This window comes from Bidens hawaiensis, unplaced genomic scaffold, assembly GCF_021521415.1.
Source record: "Bidens hawaiensis isolate Kalapana, Puna unplaced genomic scaffold, B.hawaiensis_p1.1 tig00009192_1, whole genome shotgun sequence".
Lineage (NCBI taxonomy): Eukaryota > Viridiplantae > Streptophyta > Magnoliopsida > Asterales > Asteraceae > Bidens > Bidens hawaiensis.
Genome location: NW_027491679.1, coordinates 16,259 through 32,506, shown reverse-complemented (window position 1 = coordinate 32,506; position 16,248 = coordinate 16,259). Strand labels below are relative to the sequence as shown.

The following is a 16,248-nucleotide window of genomic DNA, read 5'->3' as shown; positions in this document are numbered from 1 at the left end:
TCAGAAATACCAATATATGCTTTAGCATCAATGTTCGACTGACAGTATGTAAATTTGCTGCTTAGCCAGACTTGCGTGGTCAACATGAACACATTAGTTAGAGCATCCACCGTTGGGTTCGTAGGCCTTGTTTGGCCTGTTTTTTATTTGAAGTCAAAAGAGGAGACGTCAAAAGAGGAGACGGGTGGGGGCAGACTGGCCCAAGCCAGCCCGGTTTATATTTCTTGTTTAATAAGATGCAAATCCTATATTAATCTCTATAAATATGATTACTATGCGCTTGTAATCATTGTCACTCAATAAAGAATTCCTAGTTGCATCCCATGTACGTAGGTTAGTTTAGACCGAACCACGTTAAATACTCGTGTTCGTTTATTGTTTTCGAGTATTTGTGTTCATTTCATGTGCGTTAATCTTAACACGTGGTATCATAGCTAGAGCTACGGCTCTTGATCGGGATCACATGAAGAACACCTAGAACCCGCTTCGTCATCGCCGCTCAAGAGGATTGCAGGTTGTGATCCTGTTAGCCGCCGCTATCAGGGGTTTCGCGATGCAGTAACATCTGCCGCATCATCTACTCTGCCGCCGTTTTGTTCGATCCTGCTGATTAATACACCTTTTTGCGTATTAATTATTTTTTCTTGGAGTTCATGCTATTTGAGGGAAAGAGAGAGCAACAAGTTTTTTCCTTTTGCTGTGGAGGAACACGTGAGCAAAAGTTTGTTTGTTTGACCTATAATTTTCTTTTGTTTCTTTGAAACAAAGAGTAGGAAACCTTTTTTGTTTTTCTTTTGTATATTAATTAGGTATGCTAAAAATAAGGGCAGAAGGCCCGATCAGTTTGTTTAATTTTTGTGTGGGCCAGTTGTTGGCAGTTTAGCCCGGAAAGAATTTGGATCAAGATCCTATTTTGAAAAGTACAAGTCAACAACAGTTGAACCAAGATCCTATTATTTGAAGAACCATTGTCAAGTCATAAGAACATAAGAGAAATAAAAAAAACCAGTGTTAACCGCGTTTGTCCGGTTTTATCATTTCATTATTTAAAGTTTCAGTTCTGATTTACAGTTCGTTATTTTCGTTGCGTTTAAATAGGTTGATTGTTTAATAGAGTTCAGTAGAACAACCGTTAAGATGCAGATAGAAGCGCTACCTTATCAAAAAGACTTAGATATAGTGCTTGAGGATGAAAAACCAGAAAAGTTGTCTGACACATATTAGAAGAAGTTAGACAAGACGGCTAGGGTCTGTCGTTGTCGGAAGATGTGGCGTTTAACATCATGAAGGAAACCACAATGCGTGGTACGGTGGATGCACTATCCAACATGTATGAGAAGCCCTCGACAGTGAATAAGGTTTATCTGACCCGAGGGCTTTTGACTACTAAAATGAAAGAGGGTGGGTCAGTTACAATGCATATTAATAATCTTAATTCAATATTGTCTCGCTTAGTATCAGTCGACATTAGGTTTGATGATGAAGTTTAAGGCCTATAGTTATTATCCTCTTTGCCCAACAGTTGGTCTCAAACAGTGACTACAGTTTGTAGTCCGCCTACAAAAATTGCCTTTGACGGGATTTAGGACCAGATTATGGGTGAAGATTCAAGACGCAGAAGTTTAGGTGAATCATCAAGTAATATGTTAGTCACGGAAGGTAGAGGTAGGGGAAAACAACGAGGCAGTGGGAATAGGAAGAGAAGTTAATCTAAGACTTATAAAGATATTGAATGCTAGACTTATAAAGATAAGAGACACTTTAGGAATCAACGTCCAAATGGTAAGAAATAGGTGAACATTGCTGAATACGACATAGATGACGGGGTCACTAATGGTGAAGTTTTGGTTTGTAGTGTTGAGAGTAACGTTGATGGTTCGGTAATGGATTCTGGTGCATTGTTTCATGCCACTTACTGTAGTGAAACAATGAAAAATATAAAGTTTGGGGATTTTGGAAAGGCTTGACTTGCGAACGATGATATTCAAGAGGTTATGGGTATGGGAGATTTTGATTTGATAATTTCAACTAGTAGTTCTTGGACTTTGAAAGACGTGAGAGTTATTCCAAGTTTGAAGAAACGTTTGCTTTTAGTCGGGCAGTTGGATGACAGGGCATGATTCTAATTTTGGGAATAGGCAGCAGAAAGTAGTCAAAGGTAATCTCGTGTTGGCTCATGGCAAGAAAAGGGGATCATTATACATAGTTGATGTATCACTGGAAGGAGTTGATCCAGTTCCGATGAAAGACGAAGTCCGGTTCACGTAGTCTCGTGGGCAGAAGACCGTTTGTTTTGCAAGTAATAAACCCAGAGCCAAAATGATGATTCGGGATGAATGAGCTATGAAGGTTAAATCAATTGGAGGAGATTATGACAATGGGGGCACAGGTCGTGTTTTAGTTTCATTTCCAGGTGAATAATTGATTAAGAAAATCAGTATTCCAGCTATAAAAGTCTCTTCAGTGGATTAGTTGCTGAATACGGAGAGTGTTTGTTCTCAGGCTATCTCAGGATCCGACCGTTTGTTTCAGTGGGAGCCGGTAAGGGCAAAGAACGAGTCAAGGGCTGGTTTAGCCATGACTAGCGTGTTGGAGCTCCCGGGAGCTTCAATGGGCCTTCAGGTTAATTGATGAGAAGGTGATGGAAACTAGACGAAGTTTAAGGTTCAGATTACAAAAGTACGATCAGAAGTGCATACGAGAGTAATCAAGACCTCCGAGTGGGAGATTGTTGAGTTCGTAAGCCTTGTTTGGCCCGGTTTATTATTGAAGTCAAAAGAAGAGACGAGTGCGGGCAGCCAGGCCCAAGCCCAACCCGGTTTAGATTTCTTGTTTAATAAGATGCAAATCATATATTAATCTCTATATGTATGATTGCTATGTACTTGTAAACGTTGTCACTCAATAAAGAATACGGAGTTGTCACTCGTAGACGTAGGTCGATTTAGACCAAACCACGTTAAATCCTCGTGTTCGTTTATTGCTTTTGCATATTTGTGTTCAGTTCATGTGCGTTAATCCTAACATCCACAACGTTGGTTGTCCACAACCACCGCATCAGGTTCCAAATGTTTCTCAACCCCCCCCCCTGCTAATTTCTTTCACAACATCAAACCTTCACAAACCCCACTAAAAAGTTATTTAAACTTTACATATAGTATGTGTGTGTGTGTATGTGTGTGAGAGTGTCTGAGAGAGTGGGGCCACCATTCCCGTTCATGGACAAGTTTGCCGGCACAAACTCACGAATAAATCTTCCCTACATCGCACCGGTCTTTCCCCTCCTCGTCCATCTTCCTGCCACCTCACACACCCACAAACTAATGTCTACTTAAGAACCGATGGATAGGGCTCTTGAAAAGCTGGTGCTGGAAGAATTTGCGTTATTATTGCCAAGGAGTAAAACTAATAGAGAATAAAATTGTTCTGTAATCATTTGGTTTCAGTTTCGACAAAGATCATTAATCATTGGTGATTGCTTTTGGTTCAATACAAGTTTTTGATTCTTTATTTGTACCTCTTTGATGTTAGATGTGAATTAACCTGTGACTCATTTTTCATTATTTGATCGATGAAAAATGAGGAATATTGCTCCCAACAAAGTTTTATTAAAACAAATATTATAGGAAGAAAGATTTTGATTTTAGCTTCTGAAGGTTTAAAATGAGGGCACTGCTGATGTGTCTTCGAGGTTCCCCATGGTGAGGAAAATGACCTAGAAGTCTAACAAGAAAAAAATATTATGAAAAGGCTCGTGGTGCTCTAATTCTGAGTTTGGGTGATTGAGTATTGCGAGAGGTGTCAAAGAAGACCAGGGCCGGCCCTGAGGATGTGCAGGGTGTGTCATCGCTTAGGGCCCATGTTCACTGGGGCCCAAAAAGGTTTCAAGGTTTGACAGAACTGTGCCAGCGGAGAAGTTTACCAGAGAAGTTAAGGTTTCTATATCTTCGTTCCTGTAATTAACCCTCAAAAGTTATTGTTGGTAGAGATATATAGAACATTTGAGATGATAAAAGGAAGTGAAAATAAGAAAAAGAATTTTCTATTCGTCTACGTAAAGTCAAAGATGACATAATGGCTGTAGGCTGATGTCATAAGTTGGGCCTTTTTAAAAAAATAAGCCACATCCCAAATTTTAACCAAATTTCTCAAGATTAAACCGTCAAAAGTAAAAAAAAAAATGGCAACATTACATTTTACAAGATGCAAATGATTTAGATTTAATATTTAGTATTTTAATTGTCAAACTTTAAAAAGTACTTCTAAACGTTTATTTTCTTACTAATTTATTTAACTAAATAAAACATTTTTTATTTATTTTATTTTTATTTATTTGTTTATTTTATTTAGTTTATTAAACATTAACTTTTTAATAATATTTTTGTTCTTTATTTTTTTATATTGAAAGGAGACGATGATCATTCTTGTGTATGTAGTACGACGATTTTTAAAAAATAGCCGATAAGACAATTATGAGTATAAACAAAATTTTATTTTTATCATCCATTAATAATTTTCAGGTTCCGCCACTAATATAAAAGCGTCTTCCACACACTAGAAAATGTGAGAGTCTCACAATTTAACCTTGCATGGCTAATACAACGTTTGGCAAATTGGCAAACGAAACGATGACAAATAATTGAACGAAACAAGGGCTGAAAAGGTTCTTTTTTCCACTCAGACTACAGAAAATTAATCACAATTATCGTTCTATTATTGATTTTCTATCTAATTACATTAGGTCCCCAATTTTTACCCGAGCAGGGTCCCTAAGGATCCAAGCGTTCTCAGGGACGGCCATGAAGAAGACCTCTTTAGCATGAGTTTGGACTAATCTAAAATAGAGAACATGTACATGACAAAGTTCCAGGAAATCATGTTATATCTCAAGAATTCATTACATGCTTTTGAGATAACTAGGTCATGGTAATTCTCTTGAGCATAATACGTACCGATAATTTATACAAGTTGGAATTGGATAAGAAAACGAATTAGTACTGCCATGAAACTTGAATCTTGATGTGATGTTAAAACACCTGAAATTTATTTCGTTTGTACAAAAAAGGTATATGTATTAGTTTGACTAAAAAATAATTAATACCTGGTGACGGTGCTGAAACTGGCTGGGAAGGCAGGAGAATCGATGGTGCTGGTGACGAAGATGGTGGTGGTGGTGGTATGCCAAGAGTACTAACATTGAAAAAACTGTAAATCTGGTACCTGAAATTACACGTAGGCGTAATAGTTCTCCCACCAGCCTTCACGCCATGCTTAATGGCAAACTGATTAACAGCCCGTTCCAAACAAGCACCACACTGTCCCTCTGATAAGTCTGGAGTACACTGCATAAGCCCATAAATTGTTGTGAAATCCGGTCCCGTAGTGTTCCCACTGGCAAACTTCTTTAGTGAATCCCCAGCAGCTGCATAAGCTTTCAGCTTGCTTAACAACAGTCTCAAATCCATATTAAACTGAGTCGTATCCTCCGCGTCTTGTTTACTCCACTTAAGCAGCGGATACTTCATGGGACCGTCTGGGTATCCCAATACGGTCTGGGTAGAGTATCGAAGCAAGCAGTAATCATAGTATACCGTTGCTTCCTTTTGGTTGGGGCCGAGTTGTTGCAAGTTAATAATGGAGTCATTTAGACAACTCCAACACACATCTGGATTAATGTCACCTCGACAAAGGGCGACAGAGTTGACTCTATCGCTGCCTTGGCCACTAGAGAAGTTGAAGAAACCTAAGCCCGAGTCGGCGGCAGGAAGGGCAGACAGGGCTGTGATGAGGTTTCTTTGGTATGTACTGTTTCTTGTATAATTAGCAGTGTTTCCGCAGTAAGATTTAAGGAAGACTGATGGTTGAGCGCGGGTGATGGTATTGGTTAAATATATGAAACTAACAGTGAGCCATAAGATGACTAGAGTTCTGGAGGGTATGGACGTGTCTGGTTTTTGTGTTAGCCGGGGATAATAAGGAACACAAGTAGTTCAGAGGACACGTATATATTCAATTAATCGCCATAAGTTAATTACTCGCCACAGGTTTAAAAGACTGTGTCTTGAATTCTTGATTGATAGGGCCACCAAATATTGTCCTGCATGTGTGTTACAAAATATCTTCAAAAATTATTGACGTACTAGAACGTGTAGAATAAAATGATAGAAGTAATATAATGGAGTGGTCCATGTGTGTTTTAACTTTTAAGAATGGCCAATAATAGGCTGCGATCAAGTGCGAGCTTATTTTAATTTTACAAGACGTTTTTTGGTTTCAATACGTTTAGTTAAATATGGCTGGGTTCAAATAAAAAGTTTGTTTTCCCTTGGAAGGCTAGAAATAATGACATTTTGGTTCACTACTTTCACTACTAGAAAATTGAGCAACTGTCACCAAAATTTGCTACCGAAAATTCAAATCAATTGGTACGGTAGCTAAGAAGTCGGAGTTTTTGAAACTGCTTATTTTCGTTGGCTAAGCGGTCGAAGTTTTTGCAACCATTGGCTAAGCAGGCGGAGTTTTTGCAAACATTTATTTTCGGCTGCTAAGTGTTCAGAGTTTTTGCAAACACTTATTTTCAGTGGCTAAGGCCTAAGGGGTCGGAGTTTTTGCAACCGTTGGCTAAGTGGTCAGAGTTTTTGCAATGGGGGGATGTTTTTTTTTATTTGCAACGGCTACCAATTGTGAATTAGGTTCGTCATGGATTTTGTTATAAACAAAATCAATTTCCAATCGTACATTAACTTAAATCGGTGATGTCATAGCCTATTTCAGCTTAAATCGGACTTTCTTCTTCACAGTTTCCATTGAGCCCTATATCTTCCACATATTAGGTTTTCCAACTGTTCTGATTCGTCATAGCGCACAACCTAAATAATCCACACATTACAGATATCATAGCCGAAGATTCATTCAGTTTGATTCAATCGTCATTGCGTTCAGGTTTGTCGTCATGGCTAATTAATTGTTCGATGCTGTTGGTTCGGTTAGGTTTTACTAAATTTGATCAACATAATTAGAGTCTAGGTTTTACTTAACTTTGATCTCAACTTAATCAGTAAATGTGTGTTTTAGTTACTTTATCTCAACTTATACTAACATATCAAGTATGATGCTTTTTACATTTCCAGTATCACTTTGTTAATTTATAATTGATTTTAGTTTTTGCAGAATTCACAACAAACCGAGTCCAACATGGCTTTATGTAAAGTATACGCTAACAATGGTTCCATATTGTGAGATAATTGTTTTTAGCTTTTTTATGCCTTTTAAATTAAATCTTTTTTATCTTTAAAGCAAAATGCAGTGGCCAATGCCTATCTTGAATTATTCATATCAAAAGTCAAAGTTAGTAAACTTTCATTCCAGACTATTTTTAGAACCCACTTCTCCTTTTGTTTTGTACATAATTTAATAGATACATCAGTAACTTTTTTGTAGATTTTTTTTCATATGATTATATTGGTAATTGGAATTGTTTTTCTAAGTTACTGATGTATTTATCCATCGTCTCTAATTTTCTGCAGCAGTAGATCAGTTTAGTGAGACAGTGCGACTTGACGAACTAAAGTTGCCTCCCGCTTCAGTTATCCACCCAACATCACGTAATTAATTACCTACGTCTTGAAAGCTACTAATAATAATTCAAAATTCAAATTGTGCATTTTAATCATAATTAGTCAAATATATTATTCTTTGTATTTATGAAAGGAGTAAATCACTCCATGATGCATGGTTGTTCAATTGTATTTAAGGATGTTTCTATTCTAATGCAATATTCAAGGGAAAATAAAAATTCTCACATGGTATCATCAGGCCTTACGATCTAAACCTAATCCGTCCACCACATCGTCGTTTTCTTTTTTTCCAACTCATTCTCAGCCTCTCTTCTCCAATGGCAGCCACCTGTTCTGACCTAACCAACATCCCCTTACACTCTCTTTGTCATCTCATCAATATCAAACTCACATCCACAAACTATCTCACTTGGAAAAATCAAGTACACACTCTTCTTGCATACCTAAATCTTCTTCACTACTACTATCTTAAACCCTTGTTTCAAAAGATTCAATATTAGCATCGGTGGGAAAAAAAACCCTTTTAAAAATCATATAAAGGACGTTACAATATTTCACGTTTCAACAAGTATCTTATAAATAACTTACGAGTCACTCAAATAATAATAACTAAACACCTATCATGTGTTATACTTTGAAAAAAAAATTCGCAGTATGGCATTCAGTCGTTATCATATTGTCAATTATATTCTTACCATGTTTTTATAGGATTTGTTATAAGCATCTTCGTTTAATATGTCACCGGTTATACATAAGATAAAAAATCATGGTTGGTGCCGCTAACCCGCAAGGATTATTCAAGCCTTTAAGGGCAGTTAGGGGTGATTAACTTTAGAGTTCAAGACTTTATTCATCTTGAATCTAGCTTGATGTAACAAAATAACAAATGACATGATTAAGCAAATTGTAGCATACTCTTGGGATTTTTTTTACTACATCATGAAAGTATGCTCTTTAACTTTGAATTTATAGTGTCCAATTACAAAACACAAATACACATTAGCATGATAGTATCAAACTGATGGTATAACCAAGTAAATGATCTCGAGTACAATGCTTACTAAAACAAAGAAAGCACCCGCCGCAAAGATCCCAGGCTTTACAACAGGACAAACAATGTAGCTTCTGGCAAAGCGATCATAGTGTACATCCTCTCCTTGCTTGCCATCCATCACCATGTGACGTAGGTTATCGTGATCTACTCAAAAACAATTAATTAAGAATTAAATACCTATAATAAGTACGGGTAAGTAAGATCGTCTCCTCGGGGACTCAAGGAAAGTGCTGATTTTAATACTACTAATTTAATTATTAAACTAAGTCGGACAGACGATGCAAGCACTTTTTAGAAAAGATTTAATTAAAACTTAATTATTACTTAAAAACTTTACAAACAATAGTAATAAAACATTCATTTTAGATTCAAGTAATGTGTTAATCAACTTAATCCCAGATTCACTTGTCTTGATTGCGCAGTAATTACTAAACCTAGTAGTTTGATTGTGATGACAAACAATACTCTAACCGAATTGTTGACACAATTGAACTCGATCTACACAATTACCAATTTATGTTTTATGACAACTAATTAAGTAACATGAACCGATGATTATAAGTTCAATGACACAAGAGCCTAACCCTAAGTGTTGATGAACAAAACCAAACAAGTGATGCACTAATCAATAATCGCAAATATAAATTGTTTAAACAATCAAGCAATCAGTTAAACAAGATAAAAGCAACAACTCAAATCAAGTTCATAACTTTAAGCATAGTAAATCTGGTCTTAAGAAGAATTACACAAAACCCTAGCCTAGAATGAACAAAGAACTTAGCCGAACATGATCATAACGTCAATACACTTATCTTGGATGAACATGCAAACCCGAGATGAACCGGAAGCCTTGGAATGATGGAAGATCGTCCTAAGCAGCCTCTTTTTCCTCTGGAAGTCGATAACCGAATGGGGAGATTAAGGGGTTTATATAGGGAAAAACTAAATTTTTGGCCGACATAAGCATCTTCGCGTATAGCGAAGATGTCCAGTTATGCTTCTTCGCGTATCGCCAAGGACAAAATAGTCGCAGCCGCCATTATGCAACTTCGCGTATCGCGAAGTTGTCCTTCTTTGCACCTTCGCGTATCGCGAAGATGTAACTTTTCTTCATTTTTTATTTTCTTTTCTTTACTGCCTCGTGATGCGTGCACTTCCAATCTTTCACTTCTCGATCTTCATTCCAAGCCCGTAAATATCCTCGTTAAGCTCCAAAGCTTCCAATATCCTGAAACACATAAACAATGCTTGAAGTACCAATGTTCATTCATTTATTTACCTAAATATAACTAATCAATATATAATAATAACTAACTTTTACCTAACCATCACTATGCCAGCAATATAAAAACTCAATGCAGCTAACCATGCCACCCTACAAAGGTCATGCACTCATCTTTTTTAAACAAATTTCAAAATTAGGAGCAAAAAGGCGATCTAAATTACCATGAAGAAATGAGACATGGTCGAGCCTTCGAAGACTTATTACGCGTTCCAGGGCAATAACATCGGAAAACCAAAAGTGTCACAAGTGCTGTGATTCCTAGTTGATATGTAGGGCTGTTAGGGTATATGCAACTGCCAGTTATGCGGTTTTGAACCTCGGAAATCTGTATCCATGTTCATATGCATGTCTATATAGATGAGTTTATGCATATATGTATTTACTTTAGCTATGTTTATGGTAGGAACTAGAAACGTTTGCTATGAATGTTATTTTTAGACGACTTAATTAGTTTTGCTATCCATAAAAGGTAGGCGGCGTAGCTTGTTGCCGGTGGTTTGCTTTCTATATCGATGCAAACACTACCTTTTAAAAATATTTTGAACTAGAAAACATGCTAAATTTTGATGATACTTTGTGAAAAGAAAAACATTGTTTTTCATTTGATATATATCTAAACCCGAAAACCGAACAATCCGACCGAACTAACCCGAACCTGACCAAACTGAACTTTAAATGCGTTGGTTATCGGCCACTTTTTGCTATCCAAAACCCCGAAGAATAACACCCATACTCTCCTTAGTAGCGGCATCTTTTATTTCTTGTTCTTTCCGTAGAGAAGAAAAATTAGTTAAAAAATAAAAGTATTTTGGACTAATTGTTCCATCTCGAAATGTTGGGTAAATTAAACCGAAAAATCCGAAACCAAACGTTTTTAAAAACTCAAAAACTGAATTTCCAGTTTTGGCTTGATTTGAACTTAAAACCAACCTAAACCGACTCATGCGATCCCCTACCCATATATGTGTTAAATGAGGCCAGATTTTGCCCCCTTGTGGTGCATGAGAAAGTGGCGTGCTCCAATAAAACTATCCACCCTTTGTGGTAGTTGTGTGTATGTACATGAGATTTATGTATGATTTACCCTGGGCGCAGTGGCTTCAGCAGCAAAGCCAAGAGCAGCAGATACCAAGCCTATATTAATGACGACAATCACTGCGCATTTTGATTCTTTATTGGCATCCATACTTGCTTGTTCTCCAAGAAACTAATGATTATGAACAAATGGTGAAGTATGTATGTAAATTGTGCATATAAATATACATGCATAGTGATGGTATTAGCTAGAATTAAATAGAATCTGCTTGTTTTGTTTCAATAATTATTTAAAAGCTGCAATTAATTATTTAAAGGTTGCAATTAATTAGCAAATGGAACCTGGGAAGCAAAACAAGACAACTACTTGTATACAAACTAATTATTTAAAGGTTGCAATTAATTTAGGATATTTATCCTTATTTAATTGGCAATACTTGGCCGGTTGTTGTTTAACCTGCAAGTCTACGTTTGTTTTATTGGAACCATACTCGGTTATGAAACTTTATTTGGTTTCAATTTTCAAAGTAAGCCTAAGAAATATGTTAATTTGTTACCCTAATCAAGGGTGGACGTACTTATGACTTATCTTGACGGAGCGGAGCTAGCCACGGGACACGAATGTTTTTATGGAAGGTGACTTCAGTTTTTAATATTAGCTAGAGAGAGATTAGAAAAGAAAAAGTAGAATTGGCTTGAACCGGAGTTAATGATTCCAAGAAAATAAAGTTTGAAGAATATAACCCAATGTGATGAAGTAGGACCATCGAGAATTTCTTTTAGAAAAATGGGAGAAAAGAAATGCTTCACTGGTTTCTAAGAGTGAGATGAAACTGTTTTGGTTTCTGTGCAATCCGTCATTTGAAATGATTGATCCTATGATTGTTGCACACTATGTCATTGACTGTTTGTTGAGTTTGATAATCCACATATGTTCCACCGTTTCAAATGGAGAAACCATTATAAAGCACACCTAATGCATATGTAAGCTTATGATTTCAAATATGTTGTAACACCATGTTATGGTTGACGTGTGATATATATATATACATATATATATATAGGGTAAGGTTAAAATGAAAACCCATTTGAGTTGTGAAAACCCTATATAACATCGTTTTTTTTGTTACATGTAATATATGTTGTAACATTTAATACAAAACATCGAAACATCAAAAAAAATGTTTTGCTATTTTTTAACATTTTTTACTAATTTTTATATATGTTTTCAGGAGAGAGAAAAAGTTATATTTATATTTACATTTTTTATTCACTTTAATTGTGGACCACAAGATTTAAACATTAATTAAAAACATGGGTTGAGAATGAGTTTCTAGAGTTTTCACAACTCAAGTGGGTTTTCATATACTTAGCATATATATATATATATATATATATATATATATATATATATATATATATAGAGAGAGAGAGAGAGAGAGAGAGAGAGATTAGAATAAGAAGTCAATTTTTTCTAAGAAGTAATCTGAACCATTGGATTTAATAAAACACATAAGGGTATGATTGTCCAGATGTTTTTTTGTTATTTTTAGAAATTATAATTAGTAGTTATTATAATTCCTATTTTCTCTTTCCCATACCCTAATTTCTCTCAATTTTTATACACATATAACAAATTAAAAGAAAAACTTTCGGCCTAATCAAAGTCATTGGCTTCAAGTTTTCATCTCCCTATCTCTAATTGATTATGTCCAGTTAAGAGGTTTTCTCGCTCCAGGTTTCATCTACCTATCTCAATTGCTTCTTCTTTCTTCATCCCCCATGGTGTCCATGGTTTTTAATGTTGATATGTAGAAACTGCAAAGAAGAACATTGGATTGGATTTGTTATCGGTGGCTATATTTTTTCGATGTGCATGAGATCTTCGGCCGAGAACGGAGAGCATGTTGAAGAGGCTAAAATAGATGGATCGGAGATGGAATTGACGGTGGCGGACGTTTATCTATTTTTTCGATGTGCATGAGATCTCCGGCGATGAAGCGACAATCTAACAAACTGGACGATTATATATTTTCCGGCGACTCCAGGCTTCTGGCGGAAATTCTGGCGCTTTTCCGCCGCCCAGTCTCTGGCTGTTCCACCTCCATGCCGCGATAATCTGTTTCTCCAAACCACCTTTGTTTCCGGCGACTCCATAGTTTCCGATGAAAACCCACCAAAGCACACAAAAACCGCTCAAGTTCCGGCGGTAGTGATGGTGGTTTCTGGTGGTGGTGAGGTGGCTGCCATGGGGATAAAGAAGATATTGGGTGGGGATGGGGTTAGGGTTTATTGGAGGAATGGGTTGAAGAAGATGAAATAAATTGTATTTTGTTCATTAGTGTGTTTTAGTTCTTGGTGTTCTTGGTGATTGTTTTAAAGTTGGATTAAAACATGGTGTTTTTTTTAGTTTTGATAATTTCGATTTAAAACACACTGTTATATATCTTGTGATGTTCTTGGTGGTGTGTTTTAAAGTTTGATTAAAAGATGATAATTATAGATTGATAGTGTTTCCATATGTAATACAACACACTGAGACGATTATGCCCCTAGAGTGTTATAAAACAAAAATTAAAAAAAAAACACCGTCTAAAAAACACACTTTCCATCTGGACCATCAGATCATCAAATCTAACGCACCAGATTACTTCTTACACTTTTTAGACACACTTCACTTCTTATTATAACTCCACCTATATATATATATATATATATATATATATTACATTATTTCAATAAATACAAAGTCTCGTTGATTACACATTTGATAAATTCTTGAATCTTTAAAACCCTTGAGCCCTTGATGAGTTCTTCTCAGATGAACCTGTAACCTCACGCACATAAAACAAAGATGTGTGTCTGACTAAACCTATTAATGGGACACAACTATAACAGTAATTCAATTCCTTAATAATAACTGTTAATCAATATACATTCACGTTCAATAATTTACATTCACTATTAATTTACATTCAATTGGCCAACTCGTCACATTCACTAGACATATTTAAATGAATCACATAATCACTTTTAATTGGTCAATTCATCACATTCACTAGACACCATTAGGTGTATCATTTTCAATAAACATCATTCAGGCCGTCAATAATCAATAGGCCTATATATATCTATGCATACGTACAATAATTACAATCTCACATAAGCATTTCAATAACGCATATGAATTTCCAACTACGAAGTAACTGAAACCTAAATCCGTGCACATAAGTTGTTTAGAGGTCCGCACCTATATAATCCATGTGAGAGAAGTAAATGTTGCGAATACCTACAATTATTCTGTTGATTTAGAATCTAATTCTCTTAAGCGTTCATGAGAAAATCTTAAAGCGTTCTTGTATTTAAACAATATTTTATGAACCTTTTCTTTTAAAATCTATATATGGTAACGGTAGCCTTACCAGCTTCAAACTTACACCAACCTTCCAGTATGATTATGAATTTGTAGTGTCCAATTACATAAGTCAAGAAAAATACACATTGGCATGATATTATCAAACCGTTGGTATAGCCAAGTAAATAATCTCGAGTAGGATGGTTAGTAAAACAAAGGAAGCACCCGCCGCAAAGATCCCAGTCTTTACAACATGACACACGACATAACTTCTGTTAAAGCTATCATAGCGTATCTCCTCACCTTGACCGTTGATCATCACTAAACCAACAACATAAAAACTTATTGCAGCTAACCATGCCACCCTACATCAAAATCTTAAAATGTCACGCACTCATTTGTTTAACCAAATTTTAATATTGCAAGTAAAAAACGATTTAGTTTATACCATGAAGAAATGAGGCATACTCGAGCCTTCAAACACAGGTTACGAGTTTTAGGGCAATAACATCGAAAAACCAAAAGCATCACAAGGGCTGCGATTCCCAGTCGATATGCAGGGCGTTTAGGGTATGTGCAAGCACCAGTTATGTTGTTCTGAACCTCGGAAAGCTGAATCCATATTTATGCATCATGTTCATACATGAGTTTATGCACATATGTATATATGTTAGTTATAATATATATATGTGTATAGACAGATCTAGAAACTTTTGATACGGGGCGACACTGGCCTGGTTGGAAAAGCAAGAGATCGCCAAGCTATTTGCTGACCACCTCTTTTTTATATTTTTTTTTACATATAACTGAGCGATTGCCAAACTGTTGGGTGACCACCCCATGCCAACCTCTTACTAACACAGGTAACAATTTGTATGGCACGCCTACTTGGACCTTAGTTGTCACCAAATGGTATGACGATCACCTCATATGTAAGGGGTGTGCATGAAACCGAAAAAACTAAAAGTTTGGTTTTAGGTTCGTAAAAACCAAACTTTCGGTTTGGTATCACTATTGCATTATATAATTAAAACCGAAAATTTGAAGGGTACCAAATTTATGACTTTTCATTTTTAAGTTGAATTTAAAATAATTTATAAGAATTTATAATAATAGAGGATAAAAGATATATAATTAATAATTGTAAGAGCATCGATCGATGTTTATAAATATCATATGATGCATGTTATTTAGCTAATTAATCCTTATCTTTCTAGTTTCTATTCATTTTAGTAGGAGCAATCAGATCCGTATGCCCTCTTTTAATTCTTGGTCTTTTTGTAGAGAATAAAAATCAAGTTCGTAGTTGAAAATAAATTATTTTCGGCTAATTTTTTTCATCATAAAAGTTTCAAGTAAACCAAGCAGAACCTAACTTGAAACCCGAAAAGGCTGAAACCAAATTGTTTTGGAAAACTCGAAAACCGACTTTTTGGTTTTTGTTGGTTTGAGCTCATATATACCCGATCCAAACCGACCCATGCATACCCCTACCCATATGTGTTAACAAGGCAAGGTTTTGCTCCCTTGTGATGCATGGAAAAGTGAGGTACTCCAAAAAAAAATCCATCCTCTTGGCGGGATCCATCAGTGTGGAACATGGTGTGTATGTATGTATGCATGATTTACCCTGGGAGAAGTGGCTTCAGCAGCAAAACCAAGAGCAGCAGATGCTATGCCTATGATGACGACAGTGACGACGACCGCTGAGCATTTTGGTTCTCTATGGACATCCATGCTTGATGGTTCTCCAAAAAACTAATGAATATGATTTATGAACATGGCAAAGTTTTAATGTAAATTTTGCATATAAATACATGCATGGTGATGCAATTAGGAAGAAATTAAACACAATCTGCTTGTTTTGTTTCAATATTATATGAGCAAGCGGAGCCTACGAAGCAAAACAAGACAACTTATACACAAAAGTACTAGCTATTTA

General features: G+C 36.0%; 2 protein-coding genes across 2 annotated transcripts; both read right to left on the bottom strand.

Moving 5' to 3' along the window:
* Positions 1-4,677: 4,677 nt before the first annotated feature.
* LOC143531584 (putative cysteine-rich receptor-like protein kinase 9) lies at positions 4,678-5,525 on the bottom strand. The gene is made up of 2 exons (XM_077026848.1): positions 5,102-5,525; positions 4,678-4,682 (listed from the first exon to the last, which is right to left on the bottom strand). The coding sequence occupies exons 1-2, from the start codon at positions 5,523-5,525 to the stop codon at positions 4,678-4,680; spliced, it is 429 nt and encodes a 142-aa protein (XP_076882963.1).
* Positions 5,526-14,466: 8,941 nt separating this feature from the next.
* LOC143531566 (uncharacterized) lies at positions 14,467-16,043 on the bottom strand. The gene is made up of 3 exons (XM_077026832.1): positions 15,936-16,043; positions 14,755-14,918; positions 14,467-14,671 (listed from the first exon to the last, which is right to left on the bottom strand). The coding sequence occupies exons 1-3, from the start codon at positions 16,041-16,043 to the stop codon at positions 14,467-14,469; spliced, it is 477 nt and encodes a 158-aa protein (XP_076882947.1).
* Positions 16,044-16,248: the final 205 nt, after the last annotated feature.